Genomic DNA, 21,964 nt, shown 5'->3' with positions numbered 1-21,964 from the left:
AAAAGGATCCAAATCAGAAGAGAAGAGGTAAAACTGTCACTATTTGTGGATGCCATGATACTATATATAGAAAACCCTAAAAACTACACAAAAATTACTATAGCTCATAAAAGAATTTGGCAAGGTAGCAGGATACAAGATTAACATACAGAATAATGTTACATATACATAAGTTATAAATACATAAGTAACATCTATATTACATATATCTATTCACATAAACACATAAAAAATTGGAAACATGGAAAATTTTAAATGAAAAAGAATCCTACCTTCTTAATAAAGGACAAGATCTTTGAAACTAGATTTTTGAGTAAATGGAAAATGTTTGATTTTTAAGTGTTAAGAATATAAAATTATTAAAGAATTGTATAAATGCAACATATTTACATGAAAACAATATTTGGTTTGTTAACATAATTTAAATTATCACCTAATTTGAGTAACAGTTGACTGACATTTACCTTATGAAAATACATGTGTCAACATATCCATTGTAATAAAACACTGCATATGATTACTACACCAGAAGTATTTTTATTATATATATTGCCTAACTCTACCTTTATTCACAAACGGAAACTTTAGTAAACAAATCACTAAAAAGACAACTGGGGAGAGTTTTCTCTTGGAAATTCAAATGATATATTTACATGTTGGCAATTTATGAATTAATTACCAAATATTTTAAGTAATAAGTGTTACTAATCAACTGCTATTTTAAATGTTATTTATTTAGTTCTAATAGTTGTATGTGTCTTTGGGTATTCTGGAAATAGTAAAATAATAAAACGTCATTGACTATAACTATGTTGTGCAACTAGAAAGTTAAACACAAGAGAGTATTAAATAGGAGTTGAGATTAAGAAACAAGAGCTGTTAAGTAGTTAACTAATATAGTACTTCTTATGAAATTTTAGGAATGTCAATTTAAGAATTGCTGTGATTATAATACATGTAAACTGAAAGGCTCAGTAAAATGTGGTTCAGGATCATGCTGTACATCAAAATGTGAGGTAAGTTTCCAACATTTATGTTGGAACTTGAACTGTGATAACAGAAGGCCATATTAATTGAATTAATGTGGAATTGATAGATTATAGAATAATTCAGTGGAACAAGGGTGCATCAACCACCACAAGTATATAAGGACGACTACAATGAGATAAAGGAGGCACCTCAGATTACTATTGATTATTCTGTTGTGTTGAAACCACAGCTCACCATCTTCTAATTTATCAAATAAAGAGCAGCATAAACAAATACACTGCTATAAAAAAAATCAACTCTCAAGGCAATTGTGAAGTCAAATAAATGGTAAATGACCATGAAAATATATGCAGAGCAGGCAAAATGCGTAGCAAATGACACATGTAGTATACAGAATATGCAAAGAACACTCACACACTGATTAGTCAAATCATACACCACACACACATGTATGCAAAGGGAGTGCCCAGGCAACTTACAACAATGAAAAGTAGAATTGTTCAATGTGTATGTACACTGATCACCTGCAGTGATTCAGGCTAACAGAAATAAATTTTTTTTTATGATTTTCTTTTTCCTCCTAGCTATCAGTAGCAGGCACTCCATGTAGGAAGAGTATTGATCAAGAGTGTGACTTTACAGAGTACTGCAATGGAACTTCTAGTAATTGTGTTCCTGACACTTATGCAATGAATGGCCAGTTGTGCAGGTTGGGGACTGCATATTGTTATAATGGACAATGCCAAACTACCGATAACCAGTGTGCCAAGTTATTTGGTAAAGGTATTGCTCTTTTTTATATCTTTCTCTTTTTCTTGTCTTTGATGAAGCAGTAGAAATTATTAATTTTATTAAGCCCCAACTTTTGAGTCCATGGCTTCCTGATATTCTGTGTGCTACATGAGAAGGATGCAGAAAGCACCTCTGCTGCTTACTGCAGTGTGTGATGAAGCACTTGTGCAACTTGTGGTTGAGTTGCCAGCTGAACTAGCCACTTTCTTTTCATCGAATGCCTTTTCTACTTAAAATAGTCATTGAGACAAACTGTGTTTATTAAGAGTTGGGTATGTGGCAGACAATTTTATCAAAAGTGAATGAGGTGAGCCTGTAACTTCAAGGCAAATACTGGCAGAGTGTGTTGCTGATGATAAAATTTAAACTTTCAACTGAAAATTCGAGCTTTAGAAGACATACCTGCCACGGTGACCCAATAACTTTTGAATAAAGATGCATCTGATTAAATTGGTGGTGATATTAACAAATGTGTTTGCTTGAAATTGTACGATGAAATATGTCAACATTTGGAAGAGCTACATAAATCAGTCAGCCAGTATTTTCCAGATGAGTAATGCATGATGTCACAAAATGACACATCGGTAAAACTCCATTCAAGGTTTGAGACAGATTAATGGATTTTAATGTAACAGAGTGCAAACAGTTCACTGATGATATTTCAGGTTCCATATTGCAACCAACTTTACGGAAACTATCATTTGTCTACATTTAGTGTAGACCAAAAAAAAAAAAAAAGAATATCCACAATTATCTGAAACAGTTATTAAAATATTTCTTCCCTTTCCAACTGTGTATCTGTATGAGGCTGATTTTTTCATATACTTCAACTAAAATAGCAGATACAACAAACTGAATATACAAGAATCCAGCAGTATTCTATTGGGCCAGGCACTAAAGAGATTTTGTTTTGAAGAAGTTATTTTTCACTATAGATATATTATTTATATAAGCATACAATGGATTTATTAGAGTTACTTGTCAATAAATGTTTCAATAATTTCTCAGTTTTAATTTCTAAGACAATGTTTAACTCACATAAACAAATGCTTTTTTGGAATCCTCACTATTTTTGAAGAGTGTAAAGGATTCCTGACTACATCTGAGGATACCATACTGCTTCGACATGAGGCTTAGATGTAAAAAGTCACACGGTTTCAGTATTTGCGATTTATGTAACATTATGTGAGGTTGTAAAGTTGGTCTTAGATTGATGGAGGAAAGTTTTTCTTCAATTGTTCAGTTCCTTGTCAACATTTCTTACTTTTTCATTTTAATGACTTTTATTGTTTTCTAATTTTACGAGCAATACATGTTCATTGCAGACAATTAGAAATACATAAAGCATAAAGTGAAAAGTAACAACTGCCTATAATCCTTGCCCTGCAGAGATAACCACGATTACATTTCAATGCATTTCCTCCCAGTGTCTACATATTTTTTCATTGCAGCATAACTGACCTACAACACTATGTTAGTCCCAGGTGCACAAAGTAGTGATTCAGTATTTCTACACATTATAAAATAATCACCATAATAAGTCTAGGAATCATCTACTACCATACAAATACATTACAATATAATGCACTATATTCCCTGTGCTGTATGTTTCATCTCTGTGACTCATTTATTATGTAACTGGAAATCTGTGGCAGGGCTGACTCCTAGGAGTGCTGGTAGGTGGGGCTGGTCCCTGGCCTGGTTGGCTGCCAGGCCTGCCTAGTGCACAGGCTGCAGGCTGCTGGTGGGGAGAGCTGGTGCCTGGCAGAGCTAGCTGCAAGGCTCCTGGGGTCCTGGGTCTGGTGTGGGCCCACTGGTGAGGATGCCAGGTCCCAGCACAGCTGGGTGGAGGGCTGGGAGACCTGTCTTATATATTTCTTTCATCTTAAATTTGGATCCCTCTGTAGGATATTACACTTATTACACAACTCTAGAAGTGGAAGAACTTGAATCACAAGGTCAATAAAGGTTAAATTTGAATTAAAGGTTAGTTTCTGTAGGAACATTTCAGATTTTCCACGATGGTATTGTACATTCCTTTTCTCATGGTTTGATTTTCGTTTTTGGTTTTAGCTACCTGGGCAAAAATCCATGTTCACAGCTCATGTTAGGAGCTGCATTTATGTATATAGAGATTGGAGTGGCACATCAGTAGATTCTGAAATTGTATTTAATTTCCTTTTACTTTACACATTCATAGTCTAATTTTAATGGCCATAAACTTTAAAAAGCTCAGAATGCATTTCATTCACAGGTAACCGTATTTCCTCGCTGAAGGACTGCTATGATAAGAGTCGTCATAGGCAACTCATCAAAATGTATTTTTATGTTTTGTTTTTTAAAGAGTTTTTGAGAATAATTCAAATAAGATTCATGCATATATGCTTACTTTCTAGACAGTGACTATTCATACATAATAGACCACTATGTTTTTGTGTTTTTAGAAGAAAAATAAATTAAATTGTAATAGATCAAAATTACTCAGTGAGACCCAAATATAATCATTTGCCGATTGAGTAAAGGTAATATAACACCGACTCTCAGTTATTTGCGTTACTCTCAACCTCGCCACCTACTGCCAGGCTTCGATTACAATGCCACGTTTTAGGCATGTTCTACAGCAGAACTCCACTTCTAGGTGCTCATTCCTATGTTTACTGAATGGAAGTAAACCTCAAATCTCTGAGGTTTACATGTCTAATACAGGTTCTCTGCGACTCCACATTGCCTTACTATGACACCTAGACTGACTCATGAACCTCTACTTAAAACACTGCTTGTTCCCCATCAGAAAAAAAAAATAGAAGAGGGGAGAGTATACCTCATAGTAGAGCACATGCTTAGCATGCACGAGGTCCTGGGTTCAATCCCCAGTCCCTCCATTAAAAGAAAAAATAAAATTTAAAAATCTAACTGCTCCCCCACAACAAAAAATTTAAAAACAAACAAAAAAAAGAGAAAATGGCAGTCTGTCTGCTAGTTCTGAAGGTTTTGCCCCTAAATGATGTTCCAAATGTCTCTCTTCATTAAGCAGAGCAAGTTTCAAGGTCAAGCCTGATGTATACTGGACTAGAAAGCATGCATTTCCACAGGGAGTATCAGCAAATTGTTTTTAACCATAACAATTTACTACAATAGATATAATCATTTTCTATTTTCTGACAGATAAGACAATAGTTTCTACTTGCAGTGATATCCTACACACAGAAAAAATAAGTGTGATCATGACCATGATTTTTTAATGTAATGAATTTCATTTGCTTTTTATTGACCTAAGAAAAATAACTGAATGGACATGTTTTCATTTTAAGGTGTTCAAGGTGCTCCGTTTGCCTGTTTTGAAGAAGTTAATTCTCTGCATAATAGACTTGGAAACTGTGGTTTTCAAAATTCCCAACCATTACCTTATGAACAGAAGTATGTATATAGAAATTTATTGTTTCATTGAATCATAAAAATTATATATTCCTTGTCAAGAGACACTAAATAGTATTTGAAAGTAAATCATGTATCTGGAGAACATTTTCAAATAATATTGTACTATGTTTTTCTTCTGTGCAATACAGTTCTCTTTTCTTTTTTTCTGCTTGTGTGTTAATAAGGAGACTAGATTAAGAGAAATCTGGTGTTCATTACTAAAGGCAGAAAGTGGGCTCAGTGCAGAGGGAACAGATGAAATCACCCATCTCCAAGTCTTTCCCTGAAAGGCCTCCATCTGCATACTAGGAAATCTGCTACCTAAAGGTCAGGTTCCTAAGTTAGCACACATCTAGGGACTGACTGCAGTCCTCCTCAGAGACTCGGGAAACTGACAGACACTTTCCCTGCTGTCGCTTCTGTAGTCCACTCCAAATCACCAGTATCTCCTTGTACAAGGAACTTGTACACATTTCTGCACCCACAGCTAACATTATACTTAGTGGGAACAGCTGGGAGTATTACCTCTGAGATCAAGAATAAGACAATAATGTCTTCTTTTGTCACTTCTAGTCAATGTAATACTGCAAGTCCCATCCAGAGCAATTAGGCAAGAAAAAGAAATAAAAAGCATCCAGATCAGAAGGAGGAAAGAAAAATCTTCTTTGCCAGAGATGATATGATCTTAATGTGTGGGCCACCTGAGACTTACGAAAAACTGTTAGAACTAGTCAACAAAATCAGTACAGCTGCAAGATACCATCTCAATATACAAAAATCAGTTATATTTCTATAGATGAACAATGAAATATTGGAAAGAGAAATTAATAAAACAGTCCCATTTATAAATATCATCAAAAAGAATAAAATATTCAGGAATAAAGTTAACCAAGGGAATGAAAGATCTGTACACTGAAAACTATCATTGATAAAAGATACTGAAGAAAACTCAAATAAATACAAATACACTATATACCAATGGCTTGGAAGAACTAATGTTGCCTAAATATCCACCCAAAGCTATCTACAGATTCAGTACAATCCCTAACAAAATCCCAAGGACTTTTTTTTTTTACAGAAATAGGAAAATAGTCCTAAAATTGAATGGAACTACAAAAGATCCTAGATAGCCAAAACAATATTGAGAAAGAAGATTAAGCTCGAGCCATCACATTTCCTGATTTTAAACTATATTACAAAGCTATAATAATCAAAAGAATATGCTATTAGCATAAAAACAGATGTATCAATGAAACAGAATAGCCTAGAAACAAATACATGCATACACAGTTAATTTTCAACAAAGGGATCAAGATTATAAAATGGGGAAAGAACAGACTCTTCAATAAATGGTGTAGGAAAACCTGTATTGCTATAGGAAAAAAAAAACTGGACCTCTGTCTTATACTATACACAAAAAAATCATCTCAAGGTGGGAAAAAAATTTTGAAAGTAAGACTTGAAACTGTAAAACTCCTAGAAGGAAATACAGGAGATAAGCGTCTTGACATTGGTCTTAGCAATGATTTTTTTTTTTCAGATTAGCACCAAAAGCAAAATCAACAAAAGAAAAATTAGACAACTAGGACTATATCAAACTAAAAAGCTTCTGCTCAGCACTGAAAACCATCCACAAAATAAAAGGGCAAACTATGGAATGGGAGGAAATATTTGCAAACCACATATCTAATAAGAGGTTAATATCCAAAATATGCAAGGAACTCTTAGATCTTAATAGCAAACAATATTTAAAAAATAATAATGATAATCTTTATTTAAAAATGGGCAAAGGACCCAAATAGATGTGTTTAAAAAAAAAAACCAAAAACATACAATTGACCAACAAGTACATGAAAAGCTGCTTAATGTCACTAATCATTATGATCATGCAAATCAAATCCACAATGAGCTACCAGCTCATGCCTGTTAGAATGGCTATTATCAGAAGACAATGGATAACAAACACTGGTGAGGCTGTGAAGAAAAGGGAGCCCTCCTGCACTGTTGGTGGGAATGTAATTTGATACAGTCATTACAGAAAACAGTATGGAGGTTCCTCAGGAAATTAAAAATAGAACTACCATATGATCCAGCAAAAGCTAAGGTATGGACACAGTAAGTGTCCACCAAGGGATCAAGAAAATGTAGAATGCATACAATGGAATATTCAGCTTTTAAAAAAGGTAGAAATCCTGACACTTGTGACAACGTGTATGAAGCTGTGGGGTGGTATGATAAGTGAAATAAACAGGTGATGAATTTTCCCAAAGAATATGATAAAACATGATGAGGGGAGAGTAAAAATTGAGTTCTGAAATAGGAAAGGAAGGCATGTCTGAACACTTGAGTTCAGTGCATAGATTTTAGTTCTGCTACGGTGCTAATTAACTGGGTTGCATTCAGTTGTTGGGCACCATAAGACAATGTCATTTTGGCATTTTTCTGGTTTTATACTATCAATTAAACAACAATTTATGTTATCATACATGTAATACAATTCTTTTTAGAAATGCAAATCAAAACTACAATGAGGTATCACCTCACACCAGTCAGAAAGGCTATCATTCAAAAGCCCATGAACAATAAATGCTGGAGAGGGTGTGGAGAAAAGGGAACCCTCCTACACTGCTGGTGAGAATGTAGTTTGCTGCAGATATTATGGAAAACAGTATGGAGATTCCTCCAGAGGCTAAAAAGGCTAACCATATGATCCAGCAATCCTATTCCTGGCCATATATCCAGAGGGAACATTAATTCAAAAACATACATGCACCCCAATGTTCATAGCAGCACTATTTACAATAGCCAAGACATGGAAACAACCCAAATGTCCATCGACAGATTGGATAAAGAAGTTGTGGGATATATATACAATGGAACACTATTCTGCCATAAAAAAGAATAAAACAATGCCATTTGCAGTAACATGGATGGACCTGGAGATCATCATTCTAAATGAAGAAAGCCAGAAAAAGAAAGAAAAATACTATATGATATCATTTATATGCGAAATCTTAAAAAAAAAAAAGAACTTATTTACAAAACAGAAACAGACTAACAGACATAGAAAACAAACTTATGGTTACCGGGAGTGGGGAGGGGGTGGGAAGGGATAAACTAAGTATTTGAGATTTGCAGATACTAACTACTATATATAAAGTAAACAGGTTCATACTTCATAGCACAGGGAACTATATTCAACAGCTTATAGTAACCTCTAATGAAAAAGAATGTATGTATGTGTATGTAAAAAAATAAAAAACAACCTGATTTCATTAAAAGACAAAATGATTAAGACTTTTTTCTTTTCATTTCCAGGGATGTTCTCTGTGGAAAATTAGCTTGTGTTTGGCCACAAAAGAATCCTTTCAAAACTGATGTTCGATCTGCAGTTTATTTGTATACTCAAGGACATGTATGCATAACTACAGGATCATCAGTGAGATCAGGTGGCAGAGATTATGCCTATGTGGCTGATGGCACTGTGTGTGGTGCACAAATGGTAACAAAATACGCTCATTTATATTTATCTGTGTTAAATTATGTGATTATCAGCTACATATTCCATGATGACTATCACAATCATACTGAATGGATTTGAACCTGGTGCTGCCACATATTTCCCATATGATAATGAAAAGATAATTAAACTAAGCCTCAGTTATCCAGTAACATTTTGGATTAATCTGTCATCATTCCTAATGTGTTTTTAAGAGAACATGTGTTTTTAAGCACAAGATTCCACTAAATTACGAGTGATTTTTTTTTAGATCTTTGAATTCCAGTAGCTTGAAATCATAAAATTCTAATTTTGAGTTTTTAGTTTTTTCCTGTCTCACAAAGAAACTTCATTGAGTTTTCATGTTTCTTCAATCATTGGCTCATCTGTATGATCAAAATGTCAGTGTGAGAAGTTTGGAAGACCCAAACAAGACGCCTGTACTGGGAGAGCACACTCAGGCGATGTATGAGCTTGTGTTCGTACATATGTGTAGTACTAGTCAGGCAGTCAAAAAATAAACGGAGACCAAAAATGGTTCAGAGGTTTATCGTGCTGTACACCAGAAATTGACACACTGTAACTGTACTTCAATTTTAAAAAAGAGTGCCAAAAACCTCCATGCAAGGGTTTATTTAATGTTTTAAATTTAATAAAAAATACATAACATAACATACAGTTTTAACCATTTTCATGTATACAAAATACTGTGGCATTTAGTACATTCACTTTTGTATATATGTAACTTTATTTCTGGGCTCTCTGTTGCATTAGTCAATATGTCTTAATTTATGCCAGAACCACACTGTTTTTATTGCTATAGTTTTATATTAAGTTTTGAAATTAGAAAGCGTGAGTCCTCCAGCTCTGTTATTTTTTAAGACTGCTTTGGTTATTTATAGAGTCTCTTGAGATTCCGTATGCATTTTAGGACGGGAAAAAAGTGTCTTTGGAGTTTTGATACTGCACTGAATTTATAGATGCTTTTGATAGTATTGATATCATAACAATATTATGTTTTCCAGTCCATGAATACAGGATAGCTTTCTATTTTTTGTGTTTATTTAACTTATTTTTTAGTATTTCTTTTTAGTTTTCAGTGTATGCGCTCCTTGGTTAAGTTTAGCTGACTAATAATAGTTGATGCTATTCTAAATTGATTTTTTTTTAATTTCCTTTTCAGAATATTCATTGTTAGTGTAAAGAAATGCATTTTATTTTTTGTGTTAATATTCTATCCTGCAACTTCACTGAATTCACTGATTAGTTCTAACTGGTATTTGTGTGTGTGTGGAGTCTTTACAGTTGACATATAAGATCATATCATCTACAAACAAATAATTTTAATTCTTTAACATGTGTATGCCTTTCATTTTTCTTGCCTAATTGCTCTGGCTAAAACTTCTAATGTTATACTGAAGAGAAGGGGCAAAAGTAGACTGGCATATGCAACGTCATTCACTTATTGGCAATATACTAACACTCAGGAAATAAAAGCTAATTTTCGTTCTCATTGGATATATTCCTATTTTCAATGATTTAATCATATTATATGCTGATATTTTTAAAGAAATTGAAAGAACGTAAGTTAGGAGCTCAGTTAAAAAAAACAGAAAAAGGTAAATGAGGGGGAAAATGACTAATTTACCACTGGATTACCCACTTTGACATAAGAAGGGTCTTACAATGGATACAAATTAAGTTAAATATTTATCTTGTCAGATTATTCTGATCAACATTATAATAAGGATTCATGATAACTTATAATCCAAAATATTAATTTATATTTGAAACCCAAACCAAATTAATAAATTATGTTGTGGTTTTTTAGGGACAAATCATTAATATTAATCTAACCAGTTATTCATAACAGAACGTTAACATAACAAATAAGACTATCCTGATAAAGATTCTCAATTCAATTCCCAATTGTAAGTATCAAAACCAAAATTATATGACTTTATTATATAAACTATGTTAAGACAAGCAATCTCAAAATTTTTAAAAATTTATTATTGTTCACAATTTTGTATTGGAATGCCAGAATCTTTGTATTGGAGTACCAGAATCAGAATACTACAGAATAAAAGGTCTCAAGTTGGGCATCTCTTATACATCTATAACAAGTAGTTAATTCTTTTCTCCTATCAAATTTGTGAATAATTATGAAATACTATGTGTTTTGTTTTATTTCAGTATTGCGTAAATAAAACCTGCAAAGAAGTTCCTTTAATGGGATATAATTGTGATGCCACTGAAAAATGCAAAGGTAATGGGGTAAGTTACTTTTCTTTTTGTAGTTCTAAATTTCATGGGGTTTTTTTGTGGGTAATTCAAAATAAAAGTCTGTCCTGTTTGGGAGAATTGAAAGTCTACGTGACTTTTAATCTGACCTTGCCTAGGAATAGCTAACTAATATAAAGAAAATTAGCCAATCTTCAACTGATTCAAACGCTATTAAGTGAATTGTAGTATATGTGTACTGAATTTACCTTGTAAGCACTTACGACTTATGAATTTGTAACTTACTTAAATAAAAAACATTTGATTTCTTATGTGAATAAATACACATTTTCTTTATATTGTGAACATATTTGTTCTCCCTCATACCTTCCATAATTAAAATTTATGGCTTATATATTTTACAAAGGAAATTCAATTGTATAACTTTTTTTTTTGATCACTAGTTACCTTGTACTTTTAACATTTTTCTTGTATCTTTCTTCCTCTATCTTTATATCAAACAAGTAAGAACGATTTCTCCCTGCAAATATAACTGTCTTGCCCACGTTGGTACTCTGGCATTCTTTTACCTTTCACCTCTAAGTTGTGTTTTTCGACTTTGAGTTTGATGTTCTTGAGATATACTATGCATTATGTCAAGTTTTTCTAAAATTAATGTTATAGGGAAGTTATAGCCTATTTAGATTAGATATTCTAGATAAAGGTTCTAATATGTCACTGTTCATCTACCTTAATGAAAGGAATGAGGTGCTGCATTACTTTTTTTCAAAGAGTAGAAACAAACGTATGTGGGAGATACAGATTAAGAGGTCTCACATACCAGCCATGCAAAAATTTTGCCTTTCCACATAAAAAAATCCCTTTGTTGTCAGACGATTATTGCATTTTACTTCCCCTCTCCCAAAACTTTGTACACTGTGTTGCACTGTCCTGTCGCTTTTGGTCCAGTCAGAGAGAGAGGTGATGCTAATTTAATTCCCCTTGCTTTGTGCCGAATGTTGTGAGATTACTTTTCTTTGGTTTTTGAGCTTAGAAATATTGCTGACAAGTGTCTAAGGTCTATGTTTTTTGTTTCATTTTTTTTCTATTAGAAAGTCAAATTACACACCCAGTCTGAAATAGCAAGTCATTCTTCATTTAATAAAATTTAATATTATTTATTTGGCTATTGCTTCTGCTCTAGCTGACAATCTTTCTCTTTCATTCAGTTAGTAAAAATGCAATGATGAGATCGATGGTATCCTCTGTTGACTTATGTTGCTTAGAAAATGGTAAATTAATTCAGGAAGGGGGAATGGTTTTGAATTAGGTTTGAAATAATAAATAAGTGATATTCTAATGCTAATTTCAAAATTTTATGTTAAAATATTTATCACCACTGCACTAAATATCAAAAAATAGAGATACTGATGTGTAAAACAGAAGGACACTATGGAATTCAATGTTACAGAGAAAAGAGACTTAAAATTTTAATAATCTTTCTTTACTTTCTTTTTCTGTTGATTCATCGTTAGTGTAAAGAAATGCAACTGATTTTTGTACATTACCTTGTAACCTGCTACCTTGCTGAATTCTTCGATTAGTTCTAGTAGCTTTTGTGTGGACCTTTTAGGGTTTTCTATATATAGTATCATGTCATCTGTATATAGTGACACTTTTACCCCTTCTTTTCCAATTTGGATCCCTTTTATTTCTCTCTGTTGCCTGATGGCTATGGCTAGGACTTCCAAGACTATGTTGAATAGGAGTGGTGACAGTGAACAGCCTTGTCTTGTCCCAGATTTTAGTGGGAAACTTTTGAGTTTTTCACCGTTGAGTACTATGTTGGCTGTAGGTTTGTCATATGTAGCTTTTATTATGTTGAGATATGTTCCCTCTATACTCACTTTGGTGAGAGTTGTTTTTATCATAAATAGGTGTTGAATTTTATCAAATGCTTTTTCTGCATCTATTGAGATGATCATGTGGTTTTTGTCCTTTCTCTTGTTGATGTGATGTATTACATTGATTGATTTGTGTATACTGAACCACCCTTGTGTCCTTGGGATGAACCCCACTTGATCATGATGTACAATCTTTTTTATGTGCTGTTGGATTCTATTTGCTAATATTTTGGTGAGGATTTTTGCATCTATGTTCATCAGTGATATTGGTCTGTAATCCTCTTTTTGGTAGTATCTTTGCCTGGTTTTGGTATCAGGATGATTGTGGCTTCACAGAATGAGTTTGGGAGTATTATAATAATAATCTTTACACACAAAGAATTTAATACTATCAGTGTGCATGGACAGAACACAATATCTGAATCAGAATTATAAAAATATGCATACCATTGAATATTACATCTATTTTTAAAATGTGCCAGTCTGTATTTATACATACAGGTATAGGAACACATTCATAATATAACATCAGTCTGTTAGTTTGGCAAAAACCTATGAATGTGTGTTTACATGAGTTTGTGGATGTGAGTATATGTGTTTATATATAAATATATATATCACAGAAAATGGAGAGTGGGACTTCATTAGTGGATGAAGACACTTTTAGTTCTGTGCATCTGAACTGTTTGAATTTTATAAAATTTTAGTTACATGTTTTACTTTAAAATGAAAATTAATACTAAATTATTGAAATGTGAAAACACAGGTAACATGTAAACTCACTGAATATGAACTGCTAAGAATTCAAGCTTATTATAAAGTTTTATTGTATATTTTAAATATTTTTTTGCATCTATGTTTTATTTTGAAAAATTATTTACATAAAAATGAAATACAAATGGTTGATCAATAGTATTAAATTTTGAAAAAGGGGCTAGGATATAAGAAATTAAAGTGGCCAAGTCAATTGATGGCAGTTTTATCACAATATTTTATATATAAATTAAAGTGCATGAATAGAAAATGTGGAAGTGGTGACAGCAAATGTTTCATAAATAACTAAATGAAATACTATTTGTGAAAAATTCTAAATTCACCCAATGATGCTCTTCTCTGTGAATACAGTGGCCATAACTTTATTGACTCCCATTTACTAAAAAATGATTGAGGAAGACAAAGTATTTATCAAAAACAGTCAGTGTATGCAGGCCAGAAATAAACTATAATGTAGGGTAGTGATTTTGTCTTTGACTATTATGTTGCCAAAATTTTCACTACTTTTTCTAATCTATCCTCATGTTACACAGTCTTAATAAACTTAGCAAATAATGATTTTATTCTTTTGAATTTAGGTATTTATATATAACATATGAAGATTACCATGATTTATAGTGATTATACATTTTTCTGTTTCAGATATGTAATAATTTAGGTAATTGTCATTGCCTTCCTGGATACAGGCCTCCATATTGTGAATTACAAATTGATTCACCAGGAGGAAGTATTGATGATGGAAATGTTTATACATCTGGTGAGTAAAGACTGAACTTTTAAAACAAAATATAGTATTAATATTGTTTTATAAAATAATTGAAGAAATATACTGCTGAGTCACATCTTTCATGATCTCCTGAGTAATTAAAAGAGTTATCTTAAATAGTGGCTTTAATTAAATTAGGATTATATAGTATTTGTAATGAGTTTTCCTCAGAGACACTCAGCTTTAATCAACTTAGTTACCAAGATAGAATATAGTACTCTTAAGTATAAATAAATTTTACAGCATGAATTCAAAACAAATTTCAATGTGGATGAATGAACACTACGCACATTATGTGCATTCTATGTTATTAAAAACTTGGTAGGTTATTAAAAAATGACTGTAGGATGAGGTGTTATTCTGAGAGAAATTTAGACAAAAACATATGATGAACTATAAGTATATGTATTTATTAGGAAATGCTAGTAAATTACATTTGGGGTGATGGAGTACATGTTTATACTTTCTCTTGTTCTCATGAATGAAGGCAAGTGGTTATTCATTGATTCAACATCCATTTATGATAAAAACTCTCAACAAAGTGTGTACAGAGGGACTATATCTCAGCATAACAGAGCCATATATGACAAACCCAAAGTTAACATTTTACTCAAGAGTGAAAACCTGAAAGCTTTTCCTCTAAGATCAGGAACAAGACAAGGATGTCCACTTTCACCAGTTTTATTCAACATAGCACTGGGAGTCCTGCCCACAGGAATTCAACAACAACAACGAAAAAGAAATAAAAGGACTCCAAATTGGAAAGAAAGAAGTAAAACTATCACTACTTGTAGATGACATAATGTGTGTGTGTACATGTATATATATATATACACACACACATTAAAGGAAATCCCTATAAAAATCATCCAGCAGGCTCAATTGAGAAACTGACAAGCTGATTATAAACTTTATACAGAAATTCAGAGAACCAAAAATTGCCAAAATTACTTTGAAAAAGAGTGATTTGGAAAAAATACACCACCCAATTTCAAAACTTTCTATAAAGCTACAGTAATCAACACAGTGTAACACTGATGTCAACACAAACATGTAGATCAATGGAACAGAATAAAGAACTGGAAACAGACCCAGAGATATACAGAAAACAGATTATCAATAAAAGTGTAAAGCAATTCAGTGAGTAACTTGGGTATCGACAAAATTAAAAACTTTTGCTTTTTAAAAGTCAGTTAGGTATATACCTAATAAGGTATATTCAGAATATATACAAATTTTACATTCAGGACATATAATCCTTAAAACTTAATAAAAAATAAATAGCCCTATAAAAATGGGTAAAATATTTGAACTGACATCTTATCAAAGATATGGCAAATAAGCACATGTGAAGATACTCAACATCATTGTTCATCAAGGAAATGCAAATTAAAATCACAATTAGATACCATTAAATTCCTTTAAAATTTGTTTAAATTTAAAGGGCTAGCCACATGAAGGCCAAGGTGTGAGGGTAGAATCTCATACACTACTGTTGAAATGTAAAATTGTGCGGTTTCTGCAAGGTAAACATTCAAACCATGTAATTCAGTCATTTTTACCCAAGAGAATAGAATGCTTTCACCCACACAAAACTTTGCATACAAATGTTCATAACAACTTTATGTGTAATAGATAAAATTGGGAAACAACCCAAATCAACAGGTGCTGGATCAACCAAGCATGGTGTATCCAAACAATAGTGTATTATCAAATAATAAGAAGGAACAAGCTATTGTTAAATGAGCCAATGTAGATGGGCGTCAACATTAATGTTGTGTAAAAGAAGCAAGACAATAATGAATACATACTGTCTGACTCTATTTGTATTAAACTGTAGAACATGCGAACTAATTTATAGCGAGAGAATGCAGATCAGTTCAGGGGTTGCCTGTCAGGAGAGGGGCAGCATGGCAGGATCATAAATGGGCAAGAGGAAACTTTTGTGGATGACACATATATTCATTACACTTGACCCTTGGACAACACAGATTTAGACCACCCAGATCCACTTATATGCAGATTTTCAAAAACAAAAACAAAAAACTACAGCATCCCAGGTTGGTTGAATGCACGAAAGGGGAACCTGGGTATGGTGGAACCTTGGGTACGGAGGACCAATGCTAAAGCTATACATGGGTTTTAGACTGCTGGGCGTGGATACCCTGTCAATGACAATAATCAATAAACAATCAACAATAAGAATAGAAAAAAGTTTTACATGAGCCAAACTGTAGACTATAGCCCAGAAGCCAGCTTCCCAGATGACTGAGATGCTGCTCTCTCGAGAAGCAGGATTTTCGGCACAGTTTTATATCTTGTCAGAACAAAGAACATTAAATGAATCAGGGATACATTTCTTCAAGGTTTCAAAAAAACAAGACCAGCACATACACGTACAGCATGTGTGGTATGGCCTTGGCACCTGGGAAGGGAGTCCTATCATCAAAAGAGGACCAGCGTTGGCATCCCAGGAAGAGGGGCACTTAATCTTTATTTTTAACATGGACATACTTTACTTCTGGTCAATATGCCCTTTTCCTTAATAATTAAGGTGTACAATATATGTCTGATAGGCCACAAACAGGTTATTTCAGTTGGCATAAAATTCAAGTTAACTCATGTATAAGCCAGAATGACTTCCCTATATCTCAAAACGTAAAGATTTATTTTATCAATTCCCTCCTTTTGATCATAAACCTTTTGTTAGAAAGCACTGATGATCAAAACCCCTAACCCCACAATAAGGAAAAAAAATCCTAACCTCTGTGTCTTTCAAGGGTCAACTATATTTTGACTGATGTGGTAGTTTTATAGATGGACACATATAATAAAACCTATAAAATTGTACATTTTAAATAGGCCTATTAATACATGTCTTAAATAACTCAATAAAGCTGTTAAAATAGCAAAATTTAAATAACATGATAGTCACACTATTTTGTTGTCAGATCTCAGGCATTAAACTTATGTTATTTACTTATCAAAAAACAAAAGAATTTTACATTAAATGAAGAAAACTCACAGTTGTCAAAACAGAATCTTTTAGATGTTTGCCTTATTGGAGGAGTATGCGTTTGCTAAATCTTGTCCATCTGTACAGTTATAATGTTTGCATTTCATTGTATATGAAGAATAACTATAATAAAAAAGGAAAATATCGTATATACCAAAATTGTCATCCACTGGTAATGGGAATGTAATTTCTACAACCACTTGGGAAAATCATTGGCAAACTTACTAATGTTCCATATAGACATATGCTATGAATGTGCCACTTCCAAGGGCATATACATGAGAGATATGCACACAAATGGTGACTAAGAGACATGGAGGGTAACACTCAGAGCAGCACTATTCATAACACCCATAACTGCAAATTACCCAAATGCTCTTAAGTAGAATGCATTAATAGCTATTATTTCTACATGAAGATATTCCATGCAGTGATGAGAATGAATATTTTACAACTGTAAGCAATAATATGGGTGAATCTCCAAATTAGGTAATATTGAGCAAAAAAATTGGAATAAAAGTATATAAAATATAACTCTATTTATATAAAATTTAAAATCTGTCAAAAATGATCCATGCTCTTGGAGACAATGGATTAGTGATTCTCATTGGGAAGGACAGCGGCTGAAAGAAAGCTGACTGGAGGTCCTTAAATGTAAGTGAATTGCAAGGTTTTAGTTTGGAATTTTTTCCATTTCAAAAACTAAACAGGAAAATTTGGAGTGTGAGAGGGAAGATGATACAGGGTAGAGGAGATAGAAAATGATTTAGATAATCTTCACATGCTTTTCCACATGTTGTCAATATATTTTCCAGGACTCAACTATTTGCTTTATTCTTTATTTCTTCAATTTAAAAAATTTTGTACTTTGTATGTGTAATGTGAAAAAAAAACAAAAAATAAACAAAAACACAGGTGCTGGTAATATGACATTCCTGGATTTGGTGCTGCTTACACAGATGTGTTCAATTCAGGATATCCTTTGAGTTGTATAATTACAGCATGCATGCATTTCTGTTAGTCTGCTGTACTTCAGTAAAAATTTTACTAATTAATCGTGGAAGAAGACCATGAATGATGATTAGAAAACGTTCTGAGGATGCTTTTGGGATTCTCTCAGGCCATGTTTTGAGGTCTGGGTGATCGTGCTAATTCTTGGCTAATACATTTATTTATTATGTACTTTTGCGAATTGTGTAATACTTTCATTTTTTAAGCTTAAGAAGTAACAAAAGGGCATGATATGTTATTGAATGTCAATGGGGGGGAATACACACAACACAAACACGTTACATGTGGGTAGATACAGATACAAGTATAGGTATGGATATGGATTTTATTCATATGTATAAAATATAAACACTAGGTGGAGAAACATTAAGTCATTTAAAAATGGTTTCTCCCAAGGAGAGAAACTATGTGACTTGGCAAGGGAGGGGTTGGGGGTTTTCATGGTGTATTTCTTTCCAAATTTTTAACTTAAGCCCTATTACTGTATCACCTTTTAAAATATTGATGCCATAAATAAGCTGAATGTAGTAAGCAGAACTCAAAACATGTATCCAGTATCATAATAATTAAACAAATATGCATAAAAAAGAATAGTAAATCTATGAAAAATGCATTTTAGAAGGTATTAAAATTTCAGTTCTACATATGATTTTATATATGTACATATAACAGTGAAATAAATATAAATTTCTTTAAATATTCAGTGAATATCCACTGATTCCTGTGTTTCACTTCTAGATATAACTTTGGTTAAAAAAGGCTACAAAACACATCAGAGCAACTGGCTTACTTTGAGTTTCTACATTGTTCTGCCCTTTTTGATATGTTTCACCACTATGATCATAAAGCGAAATGAAATGAGAAAAGTATGCAACAGAGAGAATGCAGAATACGAGGGGTAAGTATTATTGCACAAATAACTCATTATCTTAAATTGTGCTGATCCTTAACTAGGGTCATAAATTCATGACCATATGATATTTGTTATATTTCTTATTCAGTTTGTGCTGTTTTAAATCTAAGGCAAATGGCATTTTAACAGTTTTCTTTTCCCAGTAGTTTGTTGTTAATGTATTGAGGCAAATCAAAATTTTGACTGCTCTAAAACTGTTTTCCTGATGAGTATTCCACATTGAACTAGAAATTTAATATGTCAGAGAAGACTCTATTTGGTGCATCACGTTAAGTTCCTTTTCCAGTTAGACCTACATTAAGTACTGGTGTTTGTTTCTTTCAGGGCAAGCCTTTTTTCCAATTTAGGATTTTTGTTAAAACTGTCACTAATAAATCCTTGAATCACATGATTTTTGTCTTTAGTGGTCTCAGATACTGTTTAAAAATCTCTACAAAATTCCTTTGAAATTACATAGTGTTTCTTATCATTTTGTACATGCTCTTTTTACATTTGTGTATCTTCTGATGACCTAACATTTGACTTACTAAAGGCCAGAAACCCTCAAATTAGTCCCTAAGTGTAACTTCACAGATGGCAATTTCGGCTTCAAAGTGACGTTTTCTTTGCAAGCTATAAATACTGGTCCATTTTATGAAGACACTTTCAACTGTACACACATTCTATGTATATTGTTCAGGGAAGTGATGGGCCACAGTCACTGAAAGAGAAAGTGAGTTTACTGGCCTATCATGAGCCTTTGCAGAGAAAAAGGAAGAAAAAAAAAAAAAAGAGAGAGAGAGGGAATTCAAGGAAAGGTGACAACTATTACCTGACAGGTAGCATCACTGAGGGAGCTTTAGTAATATACATGTTCTACAGTCTTTTTAGGTGTCTACTGCCCCAGCCTTAGTGAATGCTCTTTTATAAACTCACCAGGCCTGGGATGTGTACCATTAGGCCTCCCATCTTTGTTTATTCTCTAAGTATATATACTATACTGGAGCCACTGAAAACATAATTTTCACCAGCTGGAAAGAACGATTTCATTGTAGCAATATATTTATTTCCAACACACATTAGGCTGGGGCTACGGGTTTAGGTTGGGAGACCACAGAGATGGAAGGTCATTCTTATCCTATCAAGGACAAATGCTATCAATTGATAACTTAATTATCACCCTTGATTACCTGGAGGAAGCAGTGTTTGTCAGGTGTTCCCTGAAATCACGAAAACACCTGTAAGGTTATTTTTTTCCTCCCTTTTTATATCTAAATATATAAAGGGAAGTGACTAAATGTACCCCATGTGTTTTTGTTTTTTGAGCAATTATTACTTTCTGGCACTGTAAGAATTGCCAAAACTCTGATAGTGCTCCAGAATAATCTTGTATATTCCTTGCCACAGCCTTGAAAGCAGCTGTTTCTACAAAGATCCTTGATTTCTTTTATTGGAGAACAGTATTAGATCTAGATGGTAGGTGTCATTGCTTCTAGATCCTCACAACAGACAGAAATATAAATTCCATACACATGTATTAACACTTGTATACACACCTGTCTACATATCCTGCGTGTAAGTCATTTATCAGACATAAAATTGCAAATCTTTTCTTCAGGTATGTGTCCTGCTTTCATTCTCACCAGTGTCCTTTGCGGAGAAGCTACTAATTTTATGGTCTCCCATCTTGGATTTTGCTTTTGTTGTTATATTTAAAAACCCACCACCAAACCGATGGTCACTCAGATCTTCTCCTATGCTTTCTTCTTGAATATTTAAAGCTTTGCATTTCACATTTAGATCTATAATCCATTTTGAGGTAAATTTTTGTGTAAAGCTCAAAGTAAATTATGAGTAAGGTATGAAATAGGTGATAAGATTTATATTTTTGTATATGTAATAAAATACACACATATATACTTATAGATTAATATATATATATAAATATATATACATTTAATGTTTAGCTTTTTATTTGGACTGCTTGGGTCTCTAAGAAAAAAATGTATCTCTAAGAGTTGACTTTTGATTTCTTAGTGTCTGTGTCCTTTCCATGTGTGTTTTGACCTGAGAAGTAAAACAAAAACCTGGTGCTACATACGGTTAAAGCAGGCAACTGTCTGCTACTAAACGTACTGTCAATGTTTCCTTTTGCCTTCACAGCAGTCATGCAGCCGTTGCACCAGAACGCTATGACATGGATTAATACCGCCAAGAACTTCACCAGCAAATGGCCTATTTCAAGAGGAAAAATTACAATTTATAACCCTTATGTTACCCCCTGAATACCTTTAAAATGTCAAATGTTTGGAAATAAAGCATACTTCGGCAGGACGAGTGCTTCTCTGTGCTTACCTCTTACAACTGAGAGCAGGTAGGCGTCCTAGGGCTGCGACTTGGGCTTCAGGCTCCAAGGAGCTGAGGTCCGGTCAGGACACCACTGCCGCACCTCTGCTCCACTCAGCCCCGCTGCCCCTTCCTCTTGCTCTGCCGGTTCCGCTCCCGCCCCGCCCCGCCCCTTCCGCTCCCACCCCTTCCGCTCCCGCCCCGCCCCGCCCCTTCCGCTCCCGCCCCACCCCGCCCCTTCCACTCCCGCCCCACCCCTTCCGCTCCCGCCCCGCCCCGCCCCTTCTGCTCCCGCCCCGCCCCTTCCGCTCCCGCCCAGCCCCGGCCTAGAGCC

The 21,964-nt window shown here is 33.6% G+C and overlaps 1 protein-coding gene and 1 long non-coding RNA gene across 2 annotated transcripts in view; one reads left to right on the top strand and one right to left on the bottom strand.

The window, feature by feature from the left end:
* The window catches only part of LOC102529552 (disintegrin and metalloproteinase domain-containing protein 18-like), a 52,657-nt gene extending 31,039 nt beyond the window's left edge, over positions 1–21,618 (top strand). Inside the window, exons 13-20 of the mRNA XM_072950239.1 lie at positions 921–1,016; positions 1,575–1,773; positions 5,094–5,199; positions 8,518–8,701; positions 10,895–10,975; positions 14,242–14,356; positions 19,131–19,290; positions 21,448–21,618. Coding sequence (XP_072806340.1) covers positions 921–1,016; positions 1,575–1,773; positions 5,094–5,199; positions 8,518–8,701; positions 10,895–10,975; positions 14,242–14,356; positions 19,131–19,290; positions 21,448–21,490 — 984 coding nt within the window. The 3' untranslated portion in view covers positions 21,491–21,618. The remainder of the gene's footprint in view (positions 1–920; positions 1,017–1,574; positions 1,774–5,093; positions 5,200–8,517; positions 8,702–10,894; positions 10,976–14,241; positions 14,357–19,130; positions 19,291–21,447) is intronic.
* Positions 17,320–21,603, bottom strand: LOC140689435 (uncharacterized). Its single transcript, XR_012064369.1, has 2 exons — positions 21,386–21,603; positions 17,320–17,504 (listed from the first exon to the last, which is right to left on the bottom strand). It is a non-coding gene; the product is annotated as an uncharacterized lncRNA (long non-coding RNA).
* Positions 21,619–21,964: the final 346 nt, after the last annotated feature.

This window comes from Vicugna pacos, chromosome 26 (genome assembly GCF_048564905.1).
Source record: "Vicugna pacos chromosome 26, VicPac4, whole genome shotgun sequence".
Classification (NCBI taxonomy): Eukaryota; Metazoa; Chordata; class Mammalia; order Artiodactyla; family Camelidae; genus Vicugna; species Vicugna pacos.
The sequence above is the reverse complement of the archived record's forward strand: the minus strand, read 5'-3'. Positions and strand labels throughout refer to the sequence as shown.